General features: G+C 36.6%; 4 protein-coding genes across 4 annotated transcripts; 2 read left to right on the forward strand and 2 right to left on the reverse strand.

Moving 5' to 3' along the window:
• The first annotated feature begins 279 nt into the window (after positions 1-279).
• Positions 280-1,481, forward strand: LOC149024844 (thaumatin-like protein). The gene is made up of 2 exons (XM_089145029.1): positions 280-430; positions 534-1,481. The coding sequence occupies exons 1-2, from the start codon at positions 379-381 to the stop codon at positions 1,205-1,207; spliced, it is 726 nt and encodes a 241-aa protein (XP_089001155.1). The 5' UTR covers positions 280-378; the 3' UTR covers positions 1,208-1,481.
• Positions 1,482-4,579: 3,098 nt separating this feature from the next.
• Positions 4,580-6,900, forward strand: LOC149024845 (Pentatricopeptide repeat (PPR) superfamily protein). Its single transcript, XM_089145030.1, has one exon. It carries the CDS (start codon positions 4,709-4,711, stop codon positions 6,875-6,877), a length of 2,169 nt encoding a protein of 722 aa, XP_089001156.1. The 5' UTR covers positions 4,580-4,708; the 3' UTR covers positions 6,878-6,900.
• Positions 6,901-7,174: 274 nt separating this feature from the next.
• On the reverse strand, positions 7,175-9,650 carry LOC149024846 (putative pentatricopeptide repeat-containing protein At3g15130). Its single transcript, XM_089145031.1, has one exon. It carries the CDS (start codon positions 9,540-9,542, stop codon positions 7,671-7,673), a length of 1,872 nt encoding a protein of 623 aa, XP_089001157.1. The 5' UTR covers positions 9,543-9,650; the 3' UTR covers positions 7,175-7,670.
• Positions 9,651-13,815: 4,165 nt separating this feature from the next.
• Positions 13,816-14,938, reverse strand: LOC149024847 (putative calcium-binding protein CML23). The gene has a single exon (XM_089143006.1). It carries the CDS (start codon positions 14,841-14,843, stop codon positions 14,343-14,345), a length of 501 nt encoding a protein of 166 aa, XP_088999132.1. The 5' UTR covers positions 14,844-14,938; the 3' UTR covers positions 13,816-14,342.
• Between the last annotated feature and the right edge of the window lie 11,608 nt (positions 14,939-26,546).

Below are 26,546 nucleotides of genomic sequence, written 5' to 3' on the forward strand. Positions count from 1 at the left end.
TTTCCAATGCAGTCACTATTTCACCTCTGACCATCTGACAATCTCGAGATTAGAGGTAACTTTGTCATCATCACAGATTCCCTGCTGTTTCTCTCTCTCTGCTCTCTCTAGTGAATGTTAGGAATGGAGCCCCATTAAATTTAATCCTTTTTCCTGTCAATATAACCTCAATCAAATAACCCTTTTGCTACTTTTTTACTCTAAACCTCAATCAAATGACACTTTAGCTTCTTTTATGCTCGAGTTTTTATTCTTTTCTCACTCCCAAGAACTCCATTGTAGTAGCCCTACTAACCTCACCTCTTTTTCTCTTTATAAAGACAAGCTCCTCCTACCTCATTTGCTAACTCTGAACTCTGCAAGTTTGGGTGTGTCACAATGAGGGCTCTCCTTGCTCTGCTCTGTGCTGCCTTCTTTGCTTACATTTCAGGTATTTGTTCTTACTTTGTAGACACATTCAGATAAGCCCATATATTTTATCCCCAAATGTAGCTAATGGAAGTGTTCTGTTTTGCTCTGTTTTTAATATGCAGTGGAGGTTTCAGCAACTACAATTGCAATCTACAACAAATGTGCACACCCAGTTTGGCCAGGAATCCAACCCGGTGCAGGGAAACCCATTTTAGCAAGAGGTGGGTTTAAGCTAAATCCCAAACAAGCTTACTCTCTCCGAGTCCCTGCAGGTTGGTCAGGCCGTATTTGGGGTCGCCATGAATGTTCCTTCGACGCCAACGGCAGAGGCCGTTGTGCTACCGGCGACTGTGGTGGTTCTCTGTACTGCAATGGTGCAGGAGGAGTACCCCCTGCAACCCTTGCAGAAATAACACTTGGAGAAGAAGATTTCTATGATGTAAGCCTCGTCGATGGCTACAACCTTGCCGTTTCCATCACCCCATTTAGGGGAAAGGGGAAATGTAGCCGTGCTGGCTGTATTAGTGACCTGAACTTGATGTGCCCAGTTGGGCTGCAAGTGAAATCTCATAACAATAAGGTTGTGGCTTGCAAGAGCGCTTGTTTTGCTTTCAACTCACCCAGGTACTGCTGCACTGGAAGCTTTGCAAATCCACAGACATGCAAGCCCACTGCTTACTCTAAGATCTTCAAAGCTGCTTGTCCGAGAGCTTATTCGTATGCTTATGATGATCCCACCAGCATTGCTACTTGCAGTGGGGGAAACTACTTGGTTACCTTCTGTCCTCACCATTAGAAACACCATGTTCCACCCTTACTGCTATACCTTGATTTTTAGAGAAAGCTAAAAGAAGAAACACAGAAACTTCTCTATTGGCTTCTGGGTTTTGGGTTCCTCCTATCTTCTACTTCTGCTTGTTGCACTGGTACCGAATTTTCTTGTTTATCTTCCTTTCCTTTGTATCTATTACGGTTAACTACAGTGGTATTCCTATGTAATCTAAACGAGTTATTAAAGTTTAATTATCGTTCTACTGTTGCTTGTGAGATAAAAAAAATAATAGAAAAACTTCCAAGTTCATGTTTAGCTGCTGGTGCATCAGGATCTCAAATGTTTTCTTTCCTTTGCATATCTTCAAAGGTGTAAGATCTTCAAAGGTGTAAGGGAGGTTCAGCTCAGGACTAAGAGGCTTCCTATCTTCCCACTTCATTGTGAGGACTGAGGAGGGACATTTGAGGACCAACCTTCCATACATAAGTATTTGTTTAGCTTTTCTAGGGTTTCCAATGAACCTGGTTGATTCCAAGTTTCAAACATATGTACTCTGGTTAGGTCAGATCAGGTGTTAGTGTTGGAGGAGCTCATTTAGTTGTCTTTGATCTTTGGGCCTTGGTCCCCACTCCCCAGTCCTCAGCCTCTGTTGCAGATTTTAGATTGGCTATTATGACTAGGTCCATCAACAAGCGTTTCTGTCCTTGGGCCTATTATCTCGTGATTTCATTAATGGAAAATATTAAAGATTAAACATCACTAACTCTTTTTTTGGGCAGAAAGTAACAATTTTGTCAATCTACCAATGCGAAAAAGGCTAAAAATTGGTAAGCGTTTGGTAGACTGGTAAAAATTCATATTTTTTTTATATTATATATAAAACTCTCTGTTTAAAAAAAAAAAATAATAATAATTTCATCAATTAAAAGTAGAGTCCTGAGGAGAATTTCTTCACGATCATATATTAAGGGGATTACTATCAGGTCTATTTCTGACAAGTAAATGGATCATCAATTTTGTTGTAGATGTGTCATGCGTCTTAACATCACATCAAATTATTAAAATTCATTTATCAAGCACATCTATAAGAAAATGGATGAATCCGAATTATCACCCCGTCTGTGCTCCCCGACGGGTTTACCACCATAAATCTTGTGGGGCCTAGGGGTAAAAAGTAAAAAAAAGAATCCATCACCTAACTCCTGGGTCCCCCTATATTTATGGTGGTAAAGCCGTTGGGTAGCACAGAGTGCTCCCCCGACGGGTAGGATTGATCCGGACTCAAAATGGACCATTCATTTTTGTTGACGTGATAAATTTCCACATTGGAGGTCCTATTTGGTTGTTGGAGCGATTCTAGTTTTCTTTTTAAAGTGGAATTACCAGCCTCAAAATTAGTGGTTTATTTCAAATGAAGAGATGCTGTGATTCCTCTTTGAAGATACGAAATCACTCTTCTTGTTTGACTCTAGGGGGGGGGGGGGGGGCCCCCCCCCCCCCCCCCCGGGGGGGGGGCCCCCCCCCCCCCCCCCCCCCCCCCCCCCCCCCCCCCCCCCCCCCCCCCCCCCCCCCCCCCCCCCAAAAAAAAATAAGCACAGTTATACCCTTGGTAAAATGGGACTTAAGAGCATCTATTATCTATTAAATCTTGTTAAACAAATATCCTAAACAATCTTCATTCTTTAAACAGTTGTTTAAGTCTGCTAGAGAAAAATAAAGAGAGATTGTATCATCTAAGAGTTTCCACATCAGAAAACTAGAATATACGGCATTTCATTCCGTCTATTTTGAAAGGACAGATAAATATCATCTTCCAATGGGGTATTTTTGTGTTTCTAGTGTCAAAACACAAGTTCTTATTTTGAAATCCTAAAAACTAAAAAGTTTCTTCCATATTTCATTCATTTTCAAGAAAAAGTTCGGGAAAAATATTTTTGCCAAAGAAAAAAAGAGAGGATTACAATCCAAAAACAGTGCAAACGCATAGGAACAGGAAAGTTTAGGCTGTAAGAGAAGTTTTCACCTTATAATAAATAAATTTCTTACTTACCAAAAACAAAAGCATAGGAATAGGAAAGTCAATTTCTTTTTTGCCTAATGCATAGGAACAGGAAAATCAATTTTCTTTTTTCCTAAAAGCAAAGATGTGAAACAAAAGCTTTACCATACGACTCTTAAAAAATCTATTTTTTATATTTTTAGTAAAAACACATATTTCTTGGTAAAAACTATGTTTGGTGAGGTAGGAATCAATTGAGTCGCCAATATGCCAAAGCCGGCTTGAGGACATGAACTTGTTCCAAAGTACTTTTCCATGCATACCTTGGTTGCTTTCCAACGATGAAAAATGGGTCAGCTTCTACAAGAACATATCAAACCTATAGGATTTTAAGGAATGATGGAAGAGAATAAAAAGTAAAAGGAAAAGAGAGCAAAAGAAAGAATAAAAGAAAATAAATCAAAGAAAGAAGAACCCAGATTCTAAATGGACAAATCTTTATGAAGGGCAAGGGATTGATCAAGAAAGATCTCTTGAACTTTAATATTGGAAAAATCCCCATGAATAGGATTATACGTATTCTTTGGTATTTACACGACATTCTTCTTTCTTATTCTTAAGCAAGCCCTCGAGAGGGTTTGTTGATTCATGATTTATGTTTCATCTTTTGTTTGTTTCAAGAAAGATATTGATCTTTTACCAACAACAAAAAAAAAAAAAAGATATTGATCAATTCCGATTTTTTATTTTTTTATTGATTCTTTTCCAATGATGTATGGATCCATGTGTCTATATAGATCCGTTTCATGGATTAACGAAAATGTGATGAAACAAGATAAGGAAGACAGGAACAACAAATCTCTTTATAATAAACATATCCATTTTGCAAGTTCGGTATAACCGGTAGTTCCTACAAAGGATCAGACCAATGACTTATACGATACTTGAATTCTCAATGTAGATGCTACATAGTTGGCATTTGGCATCAAATAAAACTAAATTAATCTTGAAGGATTGCTCAATTGGCAAAAAACCAACAATGCCAATAGGAGGTCAGAGTTCTAATCCCCTCGAAGCCAAGGGCGAAGCGCTGCCTTATATTTAAATTATATATAACAGCTGCCCCTGACCAGTCAAAGTGCGCGCATAAGCTGGCCTGGGCAAGCTCAATTGGAACAAAAATGAAATAAAATAAAAAAAGGTATTAGACTCTAACGCCTGGTCGCGGTTCATTCTGAGATCATCTGCCTTGGGTTTATTTATAAATTAGTGTTTGTTGTGGAATGAAATCAATGAATATAAAATAAAAAAACTAAATTAAGGTAATATATAAGACTTCTAAAAATTAATCCAGGATCGCTAAAGCATTTTGTATAATAAAGCAGTGTTATGGAAACTACAAATTTTAGTCGTGTATGTTAAATTCAATGGAAAACCCAAACACAGATGCAGAAGATACAGATTATTAGAAATTTTCTTCCTTTTCCGTAGAAGATTATTAGAATTAGAATGCAGGGGAAGAGAATATGATAGCTATTCCTGCAGCTGCTCTCAGAGCAATAAAGGAGAACCCTCTTGTCCAGGAAAGCATCACCAAGTCAATTTCTTTCTTCTTCGTTCATGCCAAAACATCTCAACAACGACCCATTCATCGCAGTGTTCGTGTTCGTCAGAATGAAGAAGAAGCAATAGCAGAAGAAGAACTAGAAGAAGAGAGCATAAGCAATAGAATTTACTGGACCAGAAGGATTCACAGCCTCTGCACTGAAAAACGTAACGTAGACGAAGCACTTCGTCTTCTCGACAGCCTCCGTCTCCGGGGATATCGTCCTGATTCCCTCAATCTCAGCAGTATAATTCACGCCCTCTGCGACTCCAATCGCTTCTCTGAAGCCCATCAACGCCTGCTCTTCATTGCTTCCCATTGTGTTCCCGATGAACGCACTTGCAATGTCCTCATTGCTCGCCTCCTCGATGCCCGAACTCCCAAACAGACCTTGCAAGTTGTACATGGCTTGATTGCGGCGAAGCCTGCTTTCGTCCCATCTTTGACCAATTACAACCGCTTTATCGATCAGCTATGCTCCCTATCACAACCCATCGAAGCTCACCGGTTGTTCTTCGACATGAGAAGCCGTGGGCACTCTCCGAGTACGGTCACCTATACCACTCTTATCCATGGTTATTCAAGAGTTGGCGAATTGGGCGTTGCTCGGAAGTTGTTCGATGAAATGGTTGATAATGGTATCCTGGCGAATCCACTCACTTACAGTGTCTTGCTCAAAGGTGTTCTTCGTAAGCGCAAGGTTGAGGAGATTGTGGAGTTGATGCAGGAGCTTTGGCTGAAGATGGCTTATGAAGAGGACCCTTCTATCAACAATGCAGCTTTTGCTAATCTCATCGATTCTCTATGTCGAGAGGGTTTCTTTTATTTGGTTTTTAAGATAGCAGAAGAGATGCCTCAAGGGAAAAGTGTTAATGAGGAATTTGCTTATGGGCAGATGATAGATTCACTTTGCAGATCTCGGCAGCATCATGGAGCATCAAGGATTGTGTATATAATGAAAAAGAGGGGGTTTATTCCAAGTTTGGTTTCATACAATTCAATAATCCATGGTTTGAGCAAGGGAGGAGGTTGTATGAGGGCTTATCAGTTGTGTCAAGAAGGAGCTGAATTTGGGTACATGCCATCAGAGCCTACTTACAAGGTCCTTGTTGAGGGTCTCTGCCAAGAATCTGATCTCTGCAAGGCTAAGAACCTCCTTCAGTCTATGCTAAATAGGAAAGGTGTCAACAAGACTAGAATCTACAATATATTCTTGGGAGCTCTCTGTCTTATGAAAAATCCAAGTGAGCTTCTAAACATACTTGTCTCCATGCTTCAGATGCAATGCCAGCCTGATGTGGTCACCCTCAATACCATTATTAATGGTTTCTGCAAGATGGGAAGAGTTGAGGAAGCCATGAAAGTCTTACAAGACATGATGATAGGAAAGCTTTGTGCTCCAGATGCCGTGACCTTCACTACAATTATATCTGGTTTATTGAATGATGGAAGAACCAAAGAAGCCCTCGATATATTGCATAAAAGAATGACAGAAAAGGGAATTAGCCCTGGTGTTGTGACTTATAATGTGGTTCTTCAGGGGCTGTCTAAACTTCACAAGGTTGATGAAGCTATGGGGATTTTCAATTTGATGATTAGTAATGGAGTGGCTGCTGATTGTACAACTTACACCATAATGATTGAGGGGTTATGTAGATCTAACCGCATAGAAGAGGCTAAACGTTTTTGGGAGAATGTTATTTGGCCCTCAGGGATGCATGATGACTTTGTTTATGCAGCAATCCTCAAAGGTCTATGCACTTCAGGAAAGCTGAATGAGGCATGTAACTTCTTATATGAACTGGTAGATTGCGGGGTGGCTCCAAATATTGTGAACTACAATATTCTAATTGACAATGCATGCAAGTTAGGTTTGAAGAGAGATGCTTATCAAATAATGGGAGAGATGAGAAAAAATGGTATAACCCCAGATGCTGTCACATGGAGGATTCTAGAAAAGTTGCATTGGACTAGGAAGAAAATCCTTGCTGATGATCAGATATTGTTGTCTAAAGAGGTAGCAGGAAAGTTGGATGAGGATGGTGGAAAACCAGAACTACTGGACAAGAAGTCACCACTTAGCATTTGAGAGGCAAAAAAAACATCTACAACCAATTAAGAGAAATGAATAAATAAAAAAGAAATATCACAGTTGTATGGGTGCTAGAAAGCTGACTCGGTTACACATTAATCCCAGATAAATGAGATGGTAAACATTTACTGATGGGTTACACATTTCATGATTGGATGACAAGCAAGAGCGATTAATCTTCTGATCTACTATGAGAACTAGGCTAGCTGTTGAAGAGAACACCACCCATAAAAACTAAGCTTCAAAAGTAGGAGTCTTGATGAGACAACATTATAGGCCGTGCTGAAAAAGAATGATCTCTAGAGGAATGAAGTTTGTAAGTTAGATCTTCTCACTCCTCCCATGGATGGCTCTACAAGAACCATTGATATGTACAGAATATTTGTTACTGCTCTCAAGCTTACCTGCAAAACAAGGCATGACCGTGAGACTCCATGCTTTGCACTTTGTTGATGCTTTCCTCCCATCTTCAACACTGCTGAAGTTTTGACTTTGGCAGGCTACGAATTTCGAATTTGGCTCCATTCAAGGATCCTTCCAGACCTGTCAGGAGTTTAGTGGATTGTTTCCCTTGAAATATTTTTGATGGGTCACGACCTTGCAGTTTGTAGAGAGTGGGAACAAGTCCTCTGTTCTAACTTCAAATCCTGCTTCTTGTATTACTGTTACATTGTCTTGCTCAATAGATGAAACTGTATCTGATTATGCTTCATTGATGATCATCAATTAATTATTTTTCACGGATTGTTTTCAGGAAGCATATTTCTTTGTTCTCTCTTGCTCAAAATATCTACAACGCATCTTGGAATGCCAACCAACTACATCCAGCCTCCTTTCTCATCCCACTTGTGCCCAGTTTCTGCCTCATCTTGCCCTTGTCCTCCCACAATCCCCTGTCTGCATATATATTTGCTAACAGCACATATGGCCTATGGCTTTGTGGTTGTAATTCCATAATTTTTGCTGCTGACTTTTCTCCCAGCTCCGTCTCTCCATGAATCTTACAAGCACCAAGCAATGCTTCCCATACCAATGCGTCTGATTTTATTTCCATATTCTCAATAAATGCCTCTGCTTCTTTCAATCTTCCTGCACGACCCAACATGTCAACAACACAGGCATAATGTTCCATTCTAGGCTTGACAGAGTGAACATCAATCATGGACTTGAAAACTTGAAGCCCTTCATCTACAAGCCCCCCATGACTACATGCAGATAGGCATCCAAGTAGTGTAACACTATCTGGTTTCAATCCTTTGACTGTCATTGCTTCAAGGATGCGAAGAGCATCTCTTCCCTTCCCATGTTGACCAAATCCTGTAATTATCACTGTATATGATACCACGTCATGGTTTTCCATAGTCGTGAACACTAACTGGGCATCTGCTAAGCTGCCACACTTGGAGTACATATCTATAAGAGCATTCTGCACTGATACATCAGAGCCACACTGAGATTTGATGATCCTGGTATGGATTTGCCTTCCTTGCTCAAGACTTGCCAAACTACTGTAAACCGGGAGGATGCTAGCAAAGCTGAACTCATTTTCTTTTATGCCCACTCTCAACATTTTTCTATAAAACCCAACTGCTTCTTCATTCTGCCCATTTTGCATGAACCCAGCTATTATTGCAGTCCAAGAAATAATGTTGGGTGCAAGAGCTGTTCCAAAAATCTGGGCGGCAGACACCATTTCTTCTTCACATTTTGAGTACATTGTTATCAGTGAATTGGTGACTGGTGTTTCAGAAAGAAAACCTGATTTTATCATGCAACTATGAAGCTGCAAACCAAGATACAAGTCTTCTGGTTTTGAAAAGGCCTTAGTGATGCTTGTCAGGGTGTAGCCATCAAATCCTACACCCTCCCGTTGCATCCGCGAGAAGATTCGCAAAGCATGGCCTTGACTGTTGTTACTAATACAAGCATCAATCATGATATTCCATGAGACCAAATCCAACACCAAAATCTCATCAAAGACACGTATACCATCTTCTAACCTCCTTTGCTTTGCATATCCATTAACCAAGGCGCTCCCAACAAACGAATCGGAACTTAAACCGCATCCAATTGCTTGGGCATGTAGTAGTTCTATCAAGAGTGAACTGGCAAAACGCACACAAGTTCTGATTAACATGGATAAGGTAATATGGTTGGGCTTGACGTCTTCATCTCGCATTTTGAAGAACATATGCAGGATTTCAACCATATTAAGATCATGGCTTAAATAAGCCGAAATAATTGTATTAAAAGAAACTATATCTCTCTCAGGCATTGTTTCGAACACTTGACGAGAACATTGAAATTGCCCACACCGAGAGTACATGTTAAGGAGCTTGTTCCACAGCGAGATAAAGCCGTATGAATGACATTTTAACAGTTGAGTATGGACGGACATGCCCATTTGAAGGTCGCAGGCGCTTGTACAGTCATCCAACACACGATTTAAACGGCGCAAGTACACTGAGTTCTCGCAATGAATCTCACGCTCTTCAATTGGGTGATTCCCAGAGGAAGTGGTCAAGCTGGAAATTTCTCTGAAACTAGAAGGCAACTGGTGGGAGCGACTATGGTGATTGCAAAATGTTTTACAATATTTGCTGTAGCGGAGCTTTCGGAAAATGCACTCAGCTTTGGTCGATGACATAGAAATACAACACATATCATAAGGCCACCTTAGAGACTAGCGCGTCAATTTCTAGCTGAGCGAGGGATAGCACTGGTACGTCATTTCTTCTTCGGTTTCGCTTTTTCCGTTGAAGAGAAGATTCCGGGTACTGGCAAAATTACTGTGGCGTCCCTGTAATATTAGCAAATTATAGATGAAACTCTGAATTAACGTAATCACATTGGGATGGATTTTGTTTGGCAACAGTGCCTACGTGGCACAGCTCCAAGCAGTGAACAGTCCAGATGAAAAGTTGAGCTTAGATTAAATTTTTATCGTAGATTTTTTCCATGTGCAAAACAACAAATTTTAAGTGGAAATAAACCCTGTTCGCACGATTCAAAACGAACCATTACAAAACAAAAACTCTATTTGAAAATAAAAAATAAAAATAAAAAGTCCGTCTTCTTCCTTTCAAATTTTTGTACTCTAGGAACCAAATAAAACTTCATTTTCCCATGCTTTAATCGTGATAATGGTTGTATATGCATTATGATTTGTAGACCAGCCACCATGTTAATTATATAACAAACAACAGAGCTAGCAAGCCTTTCACTAGGATAATTTCTGGGAGGCAAGGATCCTGGAGAACAGCCACCATGTTAATTATATAATTTATGTTGCATCTCGTTTGGGATCTTCTGATTCATCCAACTCAAACATTCATTCGTTCATGACTTTGATTCGCTAGTAGATATTTCCGTCCCTTACAAATGCAATCGACTCTGCACTATGCTCTTTCTGAATATTCTTTCATTATGGAAGTTGTAGCCTTCCAAATAAGGCACCAAGTGAAGAATGTTCGACCTGTTGTGTCCCCAACCTATCAAAGATTGAACAGTGGTGCATTGTTTGTTGGACTCTCCTTTGTTCCTCTCTGATCTTCATAGAGTCAGTGGGAGCAAAGTTACTCCAATTCCCTGGGCCCTGTCTAGCTGATCGACAAGGGAGGGGACCACTATCCTGGAAGAGCTGCAACCAGGTCTCTTGGAGGCATGAGTTGAGTCCACTGAGTCACCATTATTTGAAAGGTGGCCATCATCTTATTTTCCAGGGCTTGGGCCTGACAAAGTCATACGTGGGGGTTGAGTCGTTCCTTGCAAGGGAAGTCCTCCATTCAAAACAGTTGTTTGTTCTGAGACTTGGACTTCGCGTGACAAAGGAGGAGCTTCCTCAGAAGTTCCATCTTTTTGAATATGTTGTTTCTTTTTTTTCCACAAGCTCATCCGCTTCCTTGAGACTTAGAACCATTGTTTGAATTTTCCCTCGCCATCTTTATTCAGGGATAAAAGCAAAGGAAATAATCAAAAGACGTTTCTTTCCCATAGATGGCGCCGATTGTTGCTCCAAATCTATTAACTCCAGTTCAACCGTGAAGCGTCTCGAACCTGAGACCTGTAAATCAAACTCAACTCGTGAGAGCGCGCCACCTCTATAGATGGGAAGCCACCTCCGATGGAAAAATCAAATTCTGGATAACAAAATTCCTCATACGAATTAGTAAATACCCAAAGAGGTGAAATACTCTTGGGTAGGTGCTGGAGTTAATGTAGGTTTAACTTGGCTTTTATGATCTTAGTGTCGCTCAATTTTTCTTTTTCCTCTTTTTTTTTTTTTTTTTTTTTTTTTTTTTTTTTTTCCCCTTAACTTTGGTTACCAAAAGAAGGTATATGTGGCTGTTCTTATACTAGAAGAAGATTCCATGGAGGAGATGGAAGACAGCCGTTTGATGGCTTGATCTGATTATTATGGGAAAAACCAAGGCGAAGGTTCGACATGCTTGTGTTTGAAGCAACTAGATTCAGGCATTCCTTAAGAATCTTGAAAATATCTCTGTTAAAGACTAACTTTAGATGTGACACCTTTCACTCTAATCCCCCGACAAAATGACTAGTAGCAATTCCTAGAAGAATTTTGGCATGTTGGCTTATCCCTTGATAAGCGTAGATCATGAAATGCATAGGTTCAATATTAAAGGTTGAATTTAATGTATTAGCATACATACAGCTGTATAAGGATGTCTTTTTATCATAATAAGATCTCGCCGACAAATTGTAGCCGAGAGATGTGTCCGGTGAATAACGGCCACCATGCGGCTGAGCCAAAAATCCTTTTTCCGAAGAGTGCCGAAGGATTAGTTCGAAGCCAAAAAGCTAGTCCGAAATATGAATTCTAAAGAGAGCTAAGGGGCCACGAAGACTGATTTCCAAAAAGAGTCAAACAGCTAAATAGAGGACTCAACCAAACCCAATTGACCCTAGATCACACAGTTTGCATCGATTTAAAAGTCTCAAAAATGATTTGATATAACATTATGAAATGTTTCTTTCCTTCTTTTTATAGAATAGATAAGAAGCAAAGAATCATACGAACATTAGATTGTTAAAAAAGCTTCAATTTCAATGTTTCTTTCTTTTTGTGGAATAAATAAGAAGCAAAGAATCATTCGCACATTATAGATTAGGGGTGCAACTGGGCCGGGCTTTTGCAATCCCAAGCTCAACCCTATATGTTCTAGTCTAAGCCCATTCCCGCCCTTACCCTAGTTCGGGGTCAAGGATTATTGTCCTTGCACCTAAGCCCTATAGGGCCAAGCCAAGCCCATTCCCGCCTTAATTGGCCCTAATTGGGCCGGGTCGAGATGGGTTGGCCCTGATTGGCCCTAATTGGCCTTATCCCTGACCCTAACCCTGATTAGCTTTGATTGGCCCTAATTAGCCTTGATTGGCCATGACCCTGATTGTCCCTGATTGGCCCTAATTGACCCTAGCCTTAATTGATCCAATCCTTGGACCTAAAATATCAAATGTAAATTCATAAATAATAATAATAATAATAATAATAAAAGTATCATAAGTAAATTAAAAATAAAATTTATAGAAATATAAGATGATTCAAGCTCATACAAAATGATAAAATAGTCAATAAGTTGATAGTGTTGCTTTAAACATAAATAAATTCATATTCCATAATTCTATATTGATCTCTGAAATTCTCTCATTGCTTTGATGATGGAAATTGAAAACCTCTCATATTACTTCGGTGATGGAAATTGAAAACCCCTCCATATCCTTATTCAACAAAAAAAAAAAAATCATTCAAAACTTTGTTAACAAGTAAATCAACGATAATTTAGTATTGATATTTTTTTTGTAGTTAAAGAAAATTATATTTTAGTTACAAACATAGTTATCTATCCTTAATAAGTTTTTTTTTTCCCCCTCCCCCCCCCCAAAATATCACATTGGAGGCAAAAGAAAGATGTCAATATTCATAATAAGAAGTTGGGGTGTAGAATTGTTAGATATTAATTCTCTATATACTTATGTTAATCTCGCCTTAGCCCAAAAATAAAATCAATGATTTTTTTGAACTAAAAATGATTCAGTTCGAAAAATAAAAATTATCTTAAAAATAATATAAAAAGTGAACAATGACTGAAGGTAAAAGTCGAGACTTATAGTTGTATCAATGTTAATGTGAAGATTAGGGTTAAAATTTAATACATGATCAGGTTCAAATTAACATTTTTTTTTTTTTTTTTATACAAAATGCGCTTTTTATATATAGGGATAGGGATATTACATAAGCCACCGGTAGGAGTTGAACCTATGACCTCTCCATTGAGAAGTAGGTTCCTTAACCATCCTACATTAAGACTAGAGCCAAAATTAGAGTCAAGATCGGGCCAAAATCTGATGGATGCTTACTACATTGGTAATAAAGATATAATTTATTTTTATTAACTTTTTACAAAACATAATCATATTTTTAAAATTTGACACGTGTCAAATATTCACCCATGTGGATTATAACTAATTCTTCTCCATATGGGTGGAGGGTCTAGACTCAAATCAGCACCAAAATCATGGGCTTTCGATCAAGACCAAAATTAGGGCCAATAGGCTAAAATTAGGGTCATAATCAGGGCCAAGATCAGGATTAAGATCAAGGCCAAGATCAAGGCCAAGATCAAGGCCAAGATCAAGGCCAAGATCAGAGCCAGAATCAGGACCGGGTCGGGATGGGCTAGGTGGGCCAGAGAGTAATCACAGGCCCGCCCTTGGCCCTAGTTCAGGCTAGAATATTTTAGCCCTAACCCGCCCTCAGGGCCAAAATCTTTTAGCCAAGCCCTATTCGGGCACAGAGCGGTCAGTCGGGCCGCGAGGGCCGAACTTGCACCCCAATTATAGATTGTCAAAAAAAGCTTCAATTTCGATTCGTTGTTAACCAAGGTCATGGACACATATGTTGTCCGCGCGAGAGGGTCGAACCTATCTAAGAGGTATGAATTTTAGCACTCTGAGCAACTTTGCATTGGTGGGAAAATTTTCGAAATCTGAACAGTTGGCAGCACCTGCTGCGCATGCCGTTTAAGTACGAAACCTCCAAAGCACGACTCGTATTCTACAGTCGGTCACATGTTACATTTTCTTACATTTCAGATGTACAGTGATTCTGACTTTCTTTATTGATTATGAGTTCTTAGAGAAGCATTGAAGAGATGAAACACAGGAATTTAGTGTAGCTACAATCTTATTCAAACTTATTAAGTTTCAAATCAAACTGATGAAACATGTTAAACAAAGTCTTTTAATCTAATGCGCATATCGAACTAACCAGTATAACAACTCTTCCCATTCCCATGATCAAAGAAAATGATTACACAGGGAGGGAAGGAATTAAGGGAAACTTTAGAATTTACTTTCCTAATGAAAAACAGAAACATTACTGCTTATACAACATTAGAGAGGGAAGCGCGCACATACGGTAATCAGGATTAGTGTTACAGGTTTAATGAGCCGAAGACTTGCGGCCGTTAGTCATCATCACCTTGAATTCCTCAAAATTAACATTGCCATCGCCGTCGGCATCGACAGAGGTGATCATCTTGGCGCAGTCCTGAACGGAACACTTCTCCCCCAAGCTATGCAACACCATATGAAGCTCATTTACCGATATCAAGCCGTTTTTATCTCGATCGTACAAATCAAAAGCTTCTTTCAAATCCTTCATTCCACCAGCGTTGTCGGCATCACCATTGGAACTTTCGCGGTGGAAATCGGCAAACTCTTTGAGATCGATGAAGCCATCTCCGTCGGTATCGATCTCTTTCATCATTCGTTCGATCTCTTCCGGCGAAGATTCAGAGCCGAGGGCATTGAGAACATTGCCAAGCTCCGTGGAAGAGATCTTGCCATCACCATTCGTATCAAATCGATTGAATACCCTCTCAAGCTCTTCCATGTCGTCCAGATAAACCGAAGATTTGAGACTAGGGCTTTTAGAAGTCATGGCGAATCGCTTCGTATTCTGCTCTGGTTTCGAAGGAAGGATGGAAAGAAAGGAAGGACGGAGAGAAAGAAAAGTTTATCCGAACTGTCGTTGAAAATCTGTTTAATGAGTTTAATTATAGAGGCGTGGAAATCTCGGCACGCGTCTTTAACGCGTTCGGCAAGCGGTGACCGTCTGACTGCCCTGACCGGTGGGTGGGTCGCCTTTGGGTGCGGGTCCGAATTGGAAGCCGGACCAAACCTCCTCCTCTACTTTTTTTATTATTCTTATATATGTTCAACTAATAAAGTCTTGAATTGACTATGAAGCTACAAAAATAGATACCGGTCAATTACGTAATTTATGTGCAGCAAGGTGGAGATGAATGTCAAATGGCAGGGGTAATTGAGGAATTGAATTTTGAGAGATTTAATTCTGGTCCGGCTTGAACCGGTCTGGTTTATAAATTATAATGATCTTTTTCTGGTTCGCCAAGAGCTTGTTCTGTTCAGTACCAGATTCCTATCCTCACTGATAAGGCACGTTACAGGCTCAGAGCTCTCCCCGGAAAAAAGGGAAACTATTCCCCACTTTGGTATCATCCACTCCACATGGCTGTACGAGTGAAAGAGAAAGGAAAGAAGAAAGCCACACGGCATTCCATAATGAAGCAAGCATGTGCTTTTATTTCTCAACTGCCACTGGTATGTCTTTTTTCCGGGGACGGATGTTGACCGTGGAGACTAACACATGGAGAGATTCTAAAATGCGGGAATCTTATGATGAGCCTACGTGTCGTCTGATTAGAGCTGAAGATTTGAATTCCAAAATTTGAATTTACGAGATTCACGTGAATGGGCGCTCAAATTGATGATTTTTTATGGAAAATCCCAAATCTTAAAAATAATTGTTTGGCGGATTCGAGATCCCAATAAGGGTATCAATTGCGTACCAAAATTGTTTAACTGTACCGAACTGCGTCATCTAAATCCGTACCATATCGAAACCGAATTTCTTCGGTATAGTTTCGGTTTTAGATATTTATACCATCAATATATACTAAACCATACCGAATTGATACCATACCAAATTAAAGGATATAAAATGTAATTTTACAATTAAAACATTTTACCTTTACCTTATCCCTAATTCTTTGTCTCAATTTTTTGTTTGGTCCGTCGCTTCTCTTCGTAGATTTACTTGTTTTGTCTCTAGTAATTAAATTTACTTGTTTTGTCTCTGCTAATATCAGATTCTATTGATTGTTTGATCGCAATTTTATTAGGATCTTAATGAACTAATAACTAAAGTGGCATGGGTTCATTCATACCAAAATTGTACCGTGTTTAAACCGTTTTCCCGCACCGATTTAATACCGAAATCGTACCAACCGTTTATGTAAATATCAAAACTGTTTCATACCATATAAATTCGATACGTTACGGTTCTAGTTCTAGTTTTTTATTCAAAGTTGGTACCGTACTAAAATAGTACCAAATTACAAAAACCATATTGATTGATACCCTTAATCGCCAACGACCCCAACTGAAACGGATAATTCGGCTTCACATTCCACATGGGTTCTCTATGTCTTCACAAAGCTCATAGGCAAGGTTTAAACTATGTCACCATATGATACAATATTATTCGATATCAAATAGACTGATACGATATCAATGCGTCTTATTATTAAATTACAATAAAATATAATAAATCATATTATATAATATTTAATACAAAATAATTTATTTTTTAAAATTATCCGACAATATGATATCAATATTTTAAATCTTGACCAAAGGACATACACTATTAACCGAATAATCTCAAAGAATATATTAAAGTGGATCCATATTCCATATTAGTATTTATAGATATATCTCCTTCTTCAATATTCTTAAATATATAATTATTAAATCTTAACTTAGAAAACTTGAACAATACTCAAAAAAAATTCACTAACCAAGAGGGGCCGCCACTTTGAACCCTAAAGGAAAAAACGTAAAAAATAAAAAAGGGAGGGGCGGCTACTAAGGTGTGGTAGAAATGTCATGGAGAATTTGAAATCGATAATTAAACATTATTTTAGGGTCTGTTTAGCTATTTAAATTTAAATATTACAAATTTTTAGATTCATGAATCGGATATTTATACATGTATGATTGTATAACATTCTTGGATTCATGAAAATCAAGAATTTTACTTTTTTGCTTAAAAACGTGAATCAAGTCATTATTGGGTATTAAATGGATTTCACCATAAGTATAAAATTGATCAAATTTACGGATTCACGCGTAGTAATCCAACGGAACTCTATGAACTTTGATAGATTTAAGGCTAGCCAAACAATTAATTTTTTGAACCGTGAATCCGTAGATTTGAAATCCCATTTTATTTCAATTCCTTGGATTCATGTAACCAAATAAGTCCTTGGGTAATTGGTATTGAATTTTACCCCTAACAAAAAAAGTGATTGGTACAAATCAGAAAAGGATGTATTGCCAGTATTGGTCATCTTGGAAAGTTGTATTCTCAGAGATATCGATATTAATTGATGTTTTGATAATTATATACATATTATTTAATTTCAACCATGAGTATCATGAAATTGAAACTAGAATTAGTTTTTTTTTATTATCTGTTATAAATATTATGGTTTAAACCCTTGGACCTGAGTGGACCACGCAAACTAGTAGGTTTGGCTCAGTCGTGGTTCACAAGGTACTTATCGACAGGGCACTTATCGGTAGAATACTTGTTGAGAAAAACGCTTCATCGTGATAGCCAGCTATTTCATGGACTTCTCTAATGGCCTTTCGTTAAGCGTCCAGACAGGTTATATCTTGGTTAAAGTAACATTGCAAGAGGATTTCGCGTATCTTCATTCAAAAGTCAATTAGTGTATTAATTTCAACATTGAATTCACTAAGATTCATTAAATGTTTATTGCCTACAAAAAAACTTCTCATTCGCTTAGGAGATTGGGTATAGCTATCTTGAAGCTTCTTCAAGAAGATTTGACTCTTGTCTTGCTGATCAAGCTGCCATCAAAAGCCACCTCAACCCTTCATCTAGAGCAAAAGATCTAAGGGCTGCGATGCTTCTTTGTCACCTCTGAGGTATGAACTCGGTATATATTATAATATTCTACATGAATTAGGGTAAGTCAAAAAAGACAAGACTCTAGTCATTTATTTCTTCTACAACTATCCAAGGAGACATTTTTCTTCGTCTTTTCGGAGCTTTTACTCCTCTCTACGAGAATTTGTATTCACTAGATTCTGACTTAATCATTGGAAGTGATTTTCCATCCTCAGAAGTGATCCACACTCACTTTTTTTGTTTCTCAGGAATCAGCTTTGGTCTGATAATGAAATAGATGGCCCACAGTCAGATTGCTGGATTTTTATTCGCGGCCGCCGCTGCAGGCAGCAGCCGGCGGCCCGGATTTTCCCACGTATACAATATACGATCGAACGGTTTCAATTAAATGTGCGGGGCTTAGTTGTAAATACAATTTTCTTTTTTTTTACACTAAAGGGCTTTTCGATTTTGTAAATTTACAACACAAACCCCTGATTTTGCAAACTCTGGTCGTTCATTTCGCAAGCCATTTCGCAAGCCATAGATCGTTCGATTATGACATTCTCACCGACAGGAACAAGATGTAGTTCACACAGATAAATTAATGGAAAAGGAAATCATATGCAAAGAGGTAAAATCAAAGCTCAAAGAGAGACGATGTATCTCATTGACGCCTTGTGGAAATTTCACTTCCTAAACAACTGATTTCAGAACCTGGACATTTCACTTTCAGCCACAACACCAATTCCCCACCAAATTCCAAACTCAAATGCAAAGCAGAAGTTACCAATGTCTTCTACCCAAAAAGAAAAAGAAGTTACCAATGTTCAGGGGCTAACAATCAATCCCCTCGATTAAAATTATGAAACTATAAGCAGGTCAAAATTAGAAGCTGCCTCAGCAAAATATTGGATGTGACGTTAACACCTAGGAAGAGCAAATGAAGGTCAAGAAATATCCCGTAGAGGTCAAAAATTTGCTGCTTCTGGCATCACCTTCATAACTGAGCAATCTCTGTGAAGTCGTGAGCTCCTAATCGAAAACGGAACCCTATTGGAGCAGCGCCCCCGTTGTCTTCCTGTAACCCCACAAAATGATGGGGAAAAGAAACAAGAAGAAATACTAATTGAAACATAAACCCTAAACAACTAATTTCAGAACCTGGATAGAATTTATATTAGAAATTTCTCTAACAATTTCCGCAATAGAAGTTCTGTCTTTTAAAATGGATGTGTGAGAAATATCAAGAATTCTTGTTACTTTAAAATGGATGCATGATCCGGTTGCATGTTAGAGAAGAAGATGAATCAAAGCAGATCTACAACTTTCCCCTCCCTCCCTTTCTTTTAGTGGCTTAAACCCCTCGAATCGAAGCAGAAATTTAGCACAAAGTTCATAACAGTTGATTGCGAACTCGCTCTAGGGCTTTCGAAATGAGCGTTTAGCGTTTGATAGAATCAGGGGTCCTGTTGTAAATTTACAAAATCAAAAAGCCTTTTAATGTAAAAAACTAAAATTATATTTACAATTAAAACCCAACACTTTTAATTGAAACCGTTCGATCATATATTGTATACGTGGGGAAATCTGGACCGCCGGCTGCTGCCAGCAGCGGCGGCCGCAAATAAAAATCCCAGATTGCTGTAGTGCCAAGTCTACTCTAAATCTTAACTATAAAATAATACATATAACTCTGTAATGTAACACAAAGTCAAACACTCAATGCAAATATGACTCTATCATTTGATCAACGTGTCCTGTTGTCAGTTGTCACTACCCACTTGGCAACATAATTTAAACAAAACTGATCATCACAGCAGAAATCTCCTACTCAAATGGTCAGTTGGTATGATGTGATGGGGCGATATAAAGCTGATATCTTATCTGGTTGGTGCTTCAAAATGTTACAGATATGAGGAAATGAGTTTCTAGTTGTTGAATGTTAGGGCATTGAAACTCTCTTATTTTCTTAGTCATCTGCATCACTATTCTGGTCTTGAAAAGGAAGATCAGCGGTCATCAAAATAAAAAGGATGGGTGGACAATCTTCCTTGATGGATGATTCCTGGTTTAACTTACGTATGTCTCGACTATGTCAACAAGGATAGCTTTATAAATATTTAAACGAATCACGAAGTTTTGTTTTTAGTATCAAAGAAATTTGAACTCTTAACCTCGTAGATGTTTATCAAGTATACTAAATCGGTTACCAAAAAAAGTATACTAAATCCTTTTTTTTTTCCTTTAATGGCTCTCAGTCCTGTTTCTGTGTGTGTTTCTTGCATTGAAGAAACTCATGCAAGAAAATATCTTATTTTTGTGGATCATGAAAAAACTGGAGCCCCAAACACCGGATTTTTATTCGCGCCTACACAGATATCCACCCGCTCATGCGTGAAAGCACAACACGTATACTAAGAACATCCAACGGCTATAACATACATGCTTTTTCCGAATAATACTTTTATTCATCCCTAAGACTTTTTCAATTCAAAAGTTAATCCTTATTTCTCCCGATTGAGAAGAATTCCTTCTAGGGTGTTTCAAGAATTTTATCCAGAGTTGGAGTTATGATCTTCCTCAAAATCTCAGGAAAAAAAATTAATATTTGTTAGAGGAAATTTATTTTTCAAAACTCAAAAACCAGTGGTTGAGGGCGCATTGTTTAAGCAACAATGTGAATGACCGGAAAATATCAAATCCATGGCAAGAAAACTACTTAAACGGAAAACTTGCTTAGGATTTTGGGTTTTTTATTCCAATCACAAAGAATACCTAATTGGGATTTCAAATAATGAATTTTTCTCCGAGTTAGAGTTAATGATTTTTCCTCAAGAGATCTCAGGTAAAAAATTAGAAAGATCAGTGAGTAAAAAAAATAAAAATAAAAACCCTATACTTGCTTTCATGGCAATCAGGATTTTATTTTTCTATTTAAACGTATAAGTATTGATTCTTGTAAATTTAAAAAGTACAAAGGGTAGATTATTGTAATATTGGGAATTTTTAAATATAAAGGGAATCAACATTCACCGTTGGATGTTCTTAACAACAAGTGTCGTGCTCTCACGCCTGCGTGGAGAATCGAACAAAAATCCCATACACCAGCCTGACATCGAGGTTTTATTAGAGCTGCCATTAGGTTTTCTTCGTTGCTCAAATCTGTTTGTGTAAAACAATTGCCCTTTGTTACGTCCATTATATTTCTTATATGAAACGCTTGCTTTATCGATGTTTCGTTAGCTCCAACTAGCCCTACATATGCACAATGACCATCCGATCTCACAGAAGAACATATTCTTAAGAAATTTTATTGAGAAAACCCCATTAAGGAGAGATTCTTGGTTAAAGTAACGACTCCAATATGATTGGGTGGGTGAAATAATCAAATCCAATAAAAACAATGGACATTTTAAGCATGTACAAAAACCCTAATCCCGTAGAATAATCAAATCTAATAAAAACAAAAGAATTTTTTTAGCACGTACAAAACCCTTAAAAACACCTGATCCTGAACAAATTATGTGGAAATAAACTGTACGGATCCGGTAACCAACAAAAATATTGTTTTTTGTCTTTTCTTCCAATGGAAGCTTTTTTTTTTTTTTGCTGTCCTGTTTTCGTCCACGTTCGACTTAGATTTACAAATTTTTTTTTTCTTTTTTAATCAATAATTCCTTTCACCACTATTCTGTTTTAAGGGGGAAACAAATTCAAAAACTTTAAACAAAACAGTACCATGCCTCAGTACAAAAAAGGCTGACGATTTGTTTTATTTTTTTTTCTTTTTTTTTTTTGTTGATGGATTCTAGATCTAAAATCATACATTTGATCAATCTGTTAAAATCTTTGACACCTATCATTTCATTTTTAGATCTTTGTAAATCTCCGATGATAATCCACCCAACCTACATCCCAAATTTTTATCTTTAGGATGGTTCCCTACAGGAATTGATTTTCATAGATTATAACACATAGACTATTTATAGGGAACACTAAAACTATAATCCCAATATAATTATAATTTTAACTCAATGTTAATAATTGACTAAAACCTTGTTCAATTATAAATACAACCCAATTATAATTATATGTACTCACAAAATACAAGACACCCAAACCCAACACATCCAAGCTAATTAGCGAAAAATATAGACATTTCAATAGTATAATAAAATGACAATCACCTTCTTTTCGTTAGAATTATTAGTTGATAAGAAAAATTATAATGAAGAATATACTCTTTAATTGTATTATTTTATATTTTATAATAAAAAGTTATTGAATTAATGTAACAAAAGAAAAAGATAACATAGTGAGAAAAATGACACTTCCAAGTGCGTTATAGAAGAATCAATGTGACAATAATTTTTTTTTCTTTTTTCTTCTAGAATATGCAATTATTTATATAAGAAGTGTTGGTCTTACCAACTAAGAAAACCTGCAATGGTAATGTGAGAATAATCTTATAATGGGTATATTACTAAAGTAAATCTAACTGTTGGATTTTCTTAGACTCCAATAGATCTATCTCCATCACCTTTAATTGATCGTTGATCAAAATGAATGATCCAGATCAGTTCTTGCCAAATGAAGTGATCAAAATGAAGTGATTCAAGCATATCAAATGCCAAATGTGTGTGTCAAAAGTGTTTAAACATCTCATTGACTACGTGTGTGCACATGCTCGGATTGTATGTCGTCCTCGCTTGTACATCACACGCACATTAACATGTCATCATATTATAAGTCAAGGTTAATTAGCACCACCAATTATTTGATTCGGATTTCGATTGCTCAATTTCTAATGTGGAACTAAATAAACACACTTTCTTAAAAAGGAATAAAAGAAAATTTGATGTACTTAATTAAATATAAAAATATTAAAAATTATTATTTTGTTATATTAAAAATAATGTATAAAAATAAATAAATAAAAAATCCAAACTCCCATGGGAGGTCTTGGGTTCACACCCATCTGGCGGCACATATATTAATAATATCCCCCTCCATAATATCAACTCGCCAACTCCAAAATAATAATAATAATAATATAACATGATGAATTGAGGAAGAAGAAGAATTCATGAAAGAAGCTATAAGATGAAATTGAGATATTTTAAAAAATCATTATTAATATCGCCTATTATTATCTTGAGGAATCTTGAAATCTTCTTTAAAAAAGAAAAAAAAATCAAAACTATGTTTGAATGAAGGGAAATTTGTTATATTATATGTATTAAAATATATAAAGAAACAAAAAAAGAAAAAGATAAGATGGAGCAAATTGAAAATTTGTTTTATACTTTTATAAAGTCTTTCCCAGGAAGCCGGGGAAGAATAAATAATTGAATAAACAATTAAAAGGCTTTCTTGGGGTAAAAAGAGTGAAAAGGTTAAACAAAAAAAATGAATAGAAAGATTCCTGGAGAGAAAAGTTTGGGTTATGAAAATTTTTCTTTTTGTTTTAGAAGAAAAAGTTAGGCTTATTGCTATAGAGTTGGAAAAAGGACCAACCAAATAGTTTGGTGTGTTGATGTTTCACTTGGTTTGTTTTTTCGCTAGATATTGTCTTTCTTATTTATGATCTGATGAACGACAAGTCATTGAAGTAGTATAACTATGTTCAAAGAAAGTTTTAAAATACTTTTAGATATAAATATGGTTGAACAGCTGTGTAAATAAATCTTACCATTAAATTAAATTTGAGCTGTTTATGATGGACGATTGAGATTTAATCCCACGAAATTTAATGGTAGGATTTCTAGAACCGTTTAGCCAAGCAATTTACACGACTGTTCAGCAACCACCTGCCTAATGAAAATTGAAATTAAGCCAAGAAAAATTGTCTACAAAGCTAAACGGGCAAAAAACCTTTAATGCTAAACAACTTGAAGGCATCAACTTTAGAAAAAGGAAAAACCTTAATGCTAAACAACCTTTTTAAGTAAACTTCTATCATAGAAAGCATAACTTTTTAAGGTGAAACATAAAACAATGAGTTGGGGTTTTGAGGAGAAGGAAGGATGAAGCTTCTAATAATAATACAAAAAATAATGATATTTTGTTAAAGCATTAGTCACATCACATATGATTGCACGGTATAAATTGAATTTTGATTTTACAAGTTATACTTTATGTGATTGAATTTATTCTGCAATTACTCTTTTTTTTTTTTTTTTTGGTAGAAATAGGTCTATATATTCACGCGCGATCCATGCAAGGTATCAAGATTACTAAATTCAGAAATCCAGGATCCAATATAGGCCAAAGAGTCTGGCACTCAACAGACACAGCCTTACCTGCGAAGAAGTCAGCCACAACATTACACTTCTTTTTAACAATACAAAAAAAAACATTTTGAAGCTGAGATGCAAGAGTTAACCACATCCCACACTAAGTTTTGGATGTCCACAGGAATCAACTTCAGCTTGGTCACGAATCTGATCACTAAGTTCTGCAACTACTCAATGAAGGTATACGATTCGTTTCCGGCAAAAAAGTAACACATGATTGTGTGCTTTAGATCCTGTTCACTTTTGTCTTATTTGAATTTCAATTCGGTTAACTAATTACCAAAAGAAAAAAAATTTGATTCGCATTAATTAATTATTAAAAAGAAATTTTCAGTGCCATACAATGCAACTCGCTGAAATATTTTAATGCACGAATCACAATTAAACTAAGAAAAGTCTGGCCTATTGCCACGTAGTGGCTTTATGATCTAAGTTGTATTGAAACCTCCCGTTCTTCTTGCCCTCTTTCTCAGTTAATAATAGAATCATAAAAAAAAAAAAAGAATTAAATAAGTTAAATTTTTCAAAAAGGTAAAGATACCCTTTGGAAAGAAAAACCTTTTGAGACTTATCTTCTATATTATTTATGTTATCTCATGAATATTATTTTTAATCTTTTTCTTTCGAATGTAGGGATAATATTAAAAAATAATAAATAAAAATTAATTGAGAGTGACAATGTTAGAATAAAAACTTTAATTGATAAATTGGATAAATTAGGGGGTGACATTAATTTCAGAAGATAACTAAAATAGTGTAAACCGTAAAAACAAGTTGACGTGGATTGACAGACACAAGCACTTTTGCACAATAAGTCTACTAGGGCCAATTCTATTATTGGGACAGCTTTAGGCACACCTGTCACAATTTTGATTGTCTAATAACCAATTTGATCTCAAAGTAAGGAACAACTTAGGGCTATAATAGGGTCGGGTTGGATTAGGCTTTTGCAATCCCAAGCCAAGTCATATATATTTTAATCTAAACTCATTCTTGTAAATAACCCTAATTCAGGGTCAAACATTATTGGCCCTGACCCTAAGTCTTACCGGGCAAAGTCAAGCCCATTCTTTGTCCTAATTGTCTCTGATTGGACAGAGTCGAGACTGATTAACCCTGATTGACCCTATTTTTGACAAAATATATTTTCATTCAAAATTTATTCACCATTGTTCAATAAATTAACATCCATATTCAACAAAAATAATATATTCAAAACCTTGTTAACAAGTAAATGAACGATAATAGTAAAAAAAAAGCATTTTAGTTAAACACATAACTATGTCTTTAATTTTTATTTTATTTTATTTATTTTTGAGATATCACATTTGAGGCAAATGAAAGATGTCAATATTTTGGGAACTAAAAATGACTTAGTCGAACATCAAGACGTCCAAATAAAAATTACCCTAAAAATAATATAAAAAGTGAACTAACAATCTAATATGATCAAAATGACTCAAGGTTCTTTATAAAAAAATAAATTAAAAAAAGAAGAAGAAGGAGTCAAGCTCAAAAATCAAGACTTATATTAAAGTTAATTTGAAGATCAATGTAAAATCAATGACAAAATTAGAGTGAAGATTAATGACTTAATTAGTGTCAAAATTAAGGCCAAAATTAGAACTAGGATCAAGACCAAAATCAAGGCTAGGATTAGAAATTAAATTAAGGTCAGGATCAGGGCCAAAATTAGGGACGGGGTCTGACAGGCTAAAGAGTAATCTCAGGCTCACCCGTAGCCTCAATCAGAATTATAATATTTTGACCTTGAATTTAGGGCCAAAATTTTGAGCCCAAACTCTATTCGGGCTTAGGGCAAGTCAGGACCAAACTTGCACCCCTAGAACAACTAGTTACAACAAAAGAAACAATCAATATGCCATAAACCATGCCCATAATCCAAGTCAATAATTTGAGTTTCATTTGAGTAAGTTTTCCGTACCTTAATTACATTTTCAAATAAACTTTTCTCTCACTAAATGTTGTTAATCATTACCAATTGAACAACCTTTGATGGTGGAATGCTAAAAATTTCCCAAAAACTAAAAAAAAAATAGAAAAGAAAAATCCAATTCAATTAGGCATAGTTTTAATGGAAAGATATTGTATTTATTTTTATTTTGATTTTCCAATCAAAGACAAAGTTTAATTTTGGTTTAAAGGAGTTGTGAATCAAATTTGGTATCAAATTCAAGAACAATGTGCTCCCAACGTTTCTCAACTGGATAAGATTCCTGTCTAATTTTTTTTATCAGTATTTAGATAGGCCTTACGTCTATTGTGTGGTTAAGAAACATCAGGAAAGAACATTGATGAGTGACTCATCAAATTAAACTATAAA

Source organism: Hakea prostrata, chromosome 2 (genome assembly GCF_041222555.1).
Source record: "Hakea prostrata isolate BN-2017 chromosome 2, UWA_Hpros_2, whole genome shotgun sequence".
Taxonomy (NCBI): domain Eukaryota; kingdom Viridiplantae; phylum Streptophyta; class Magnoliopsida; order Proteales; family Proteaceae; genus Hakea; species Hakea prostrata.

Coding starts and splice junctions, on each gene's coding strand:
- LOC149024844 (XM_089145029.1), top strand. CDS start 379: ATGAGGGCTCTCCTTGCTCTGCTCTGTGCTGCCTTCTTTGCTTACATT. Junction 431..533: donor CTTCTTTGCTTACATTTCAG/GTATTTGTTCTT, acceptor TTTAATATGCAG/TGGAGGTTTCAGCAACTACA.
- LOC149024845 (XM_089145030.1), top strand. CDS start 4,709: ATGATAGCTATTCCTGCAGCTGCTCTCAGAGCAATAAAGGAGAACCCT.
- LOC149024846 (XM_089145031.1), bottom strand. CDS start 9,542: ATGTGTTGTATTTCTATGTCATCGACCAAAGCTGAGTGCATTTTCCGA.
- LOC149024847 (XM_089143006.1), bottom strand. CDS start 14,843: ATGACTTCTAAAAGCCCTAGTCTCAAATCTTCGGTTTATCTGGACGAC.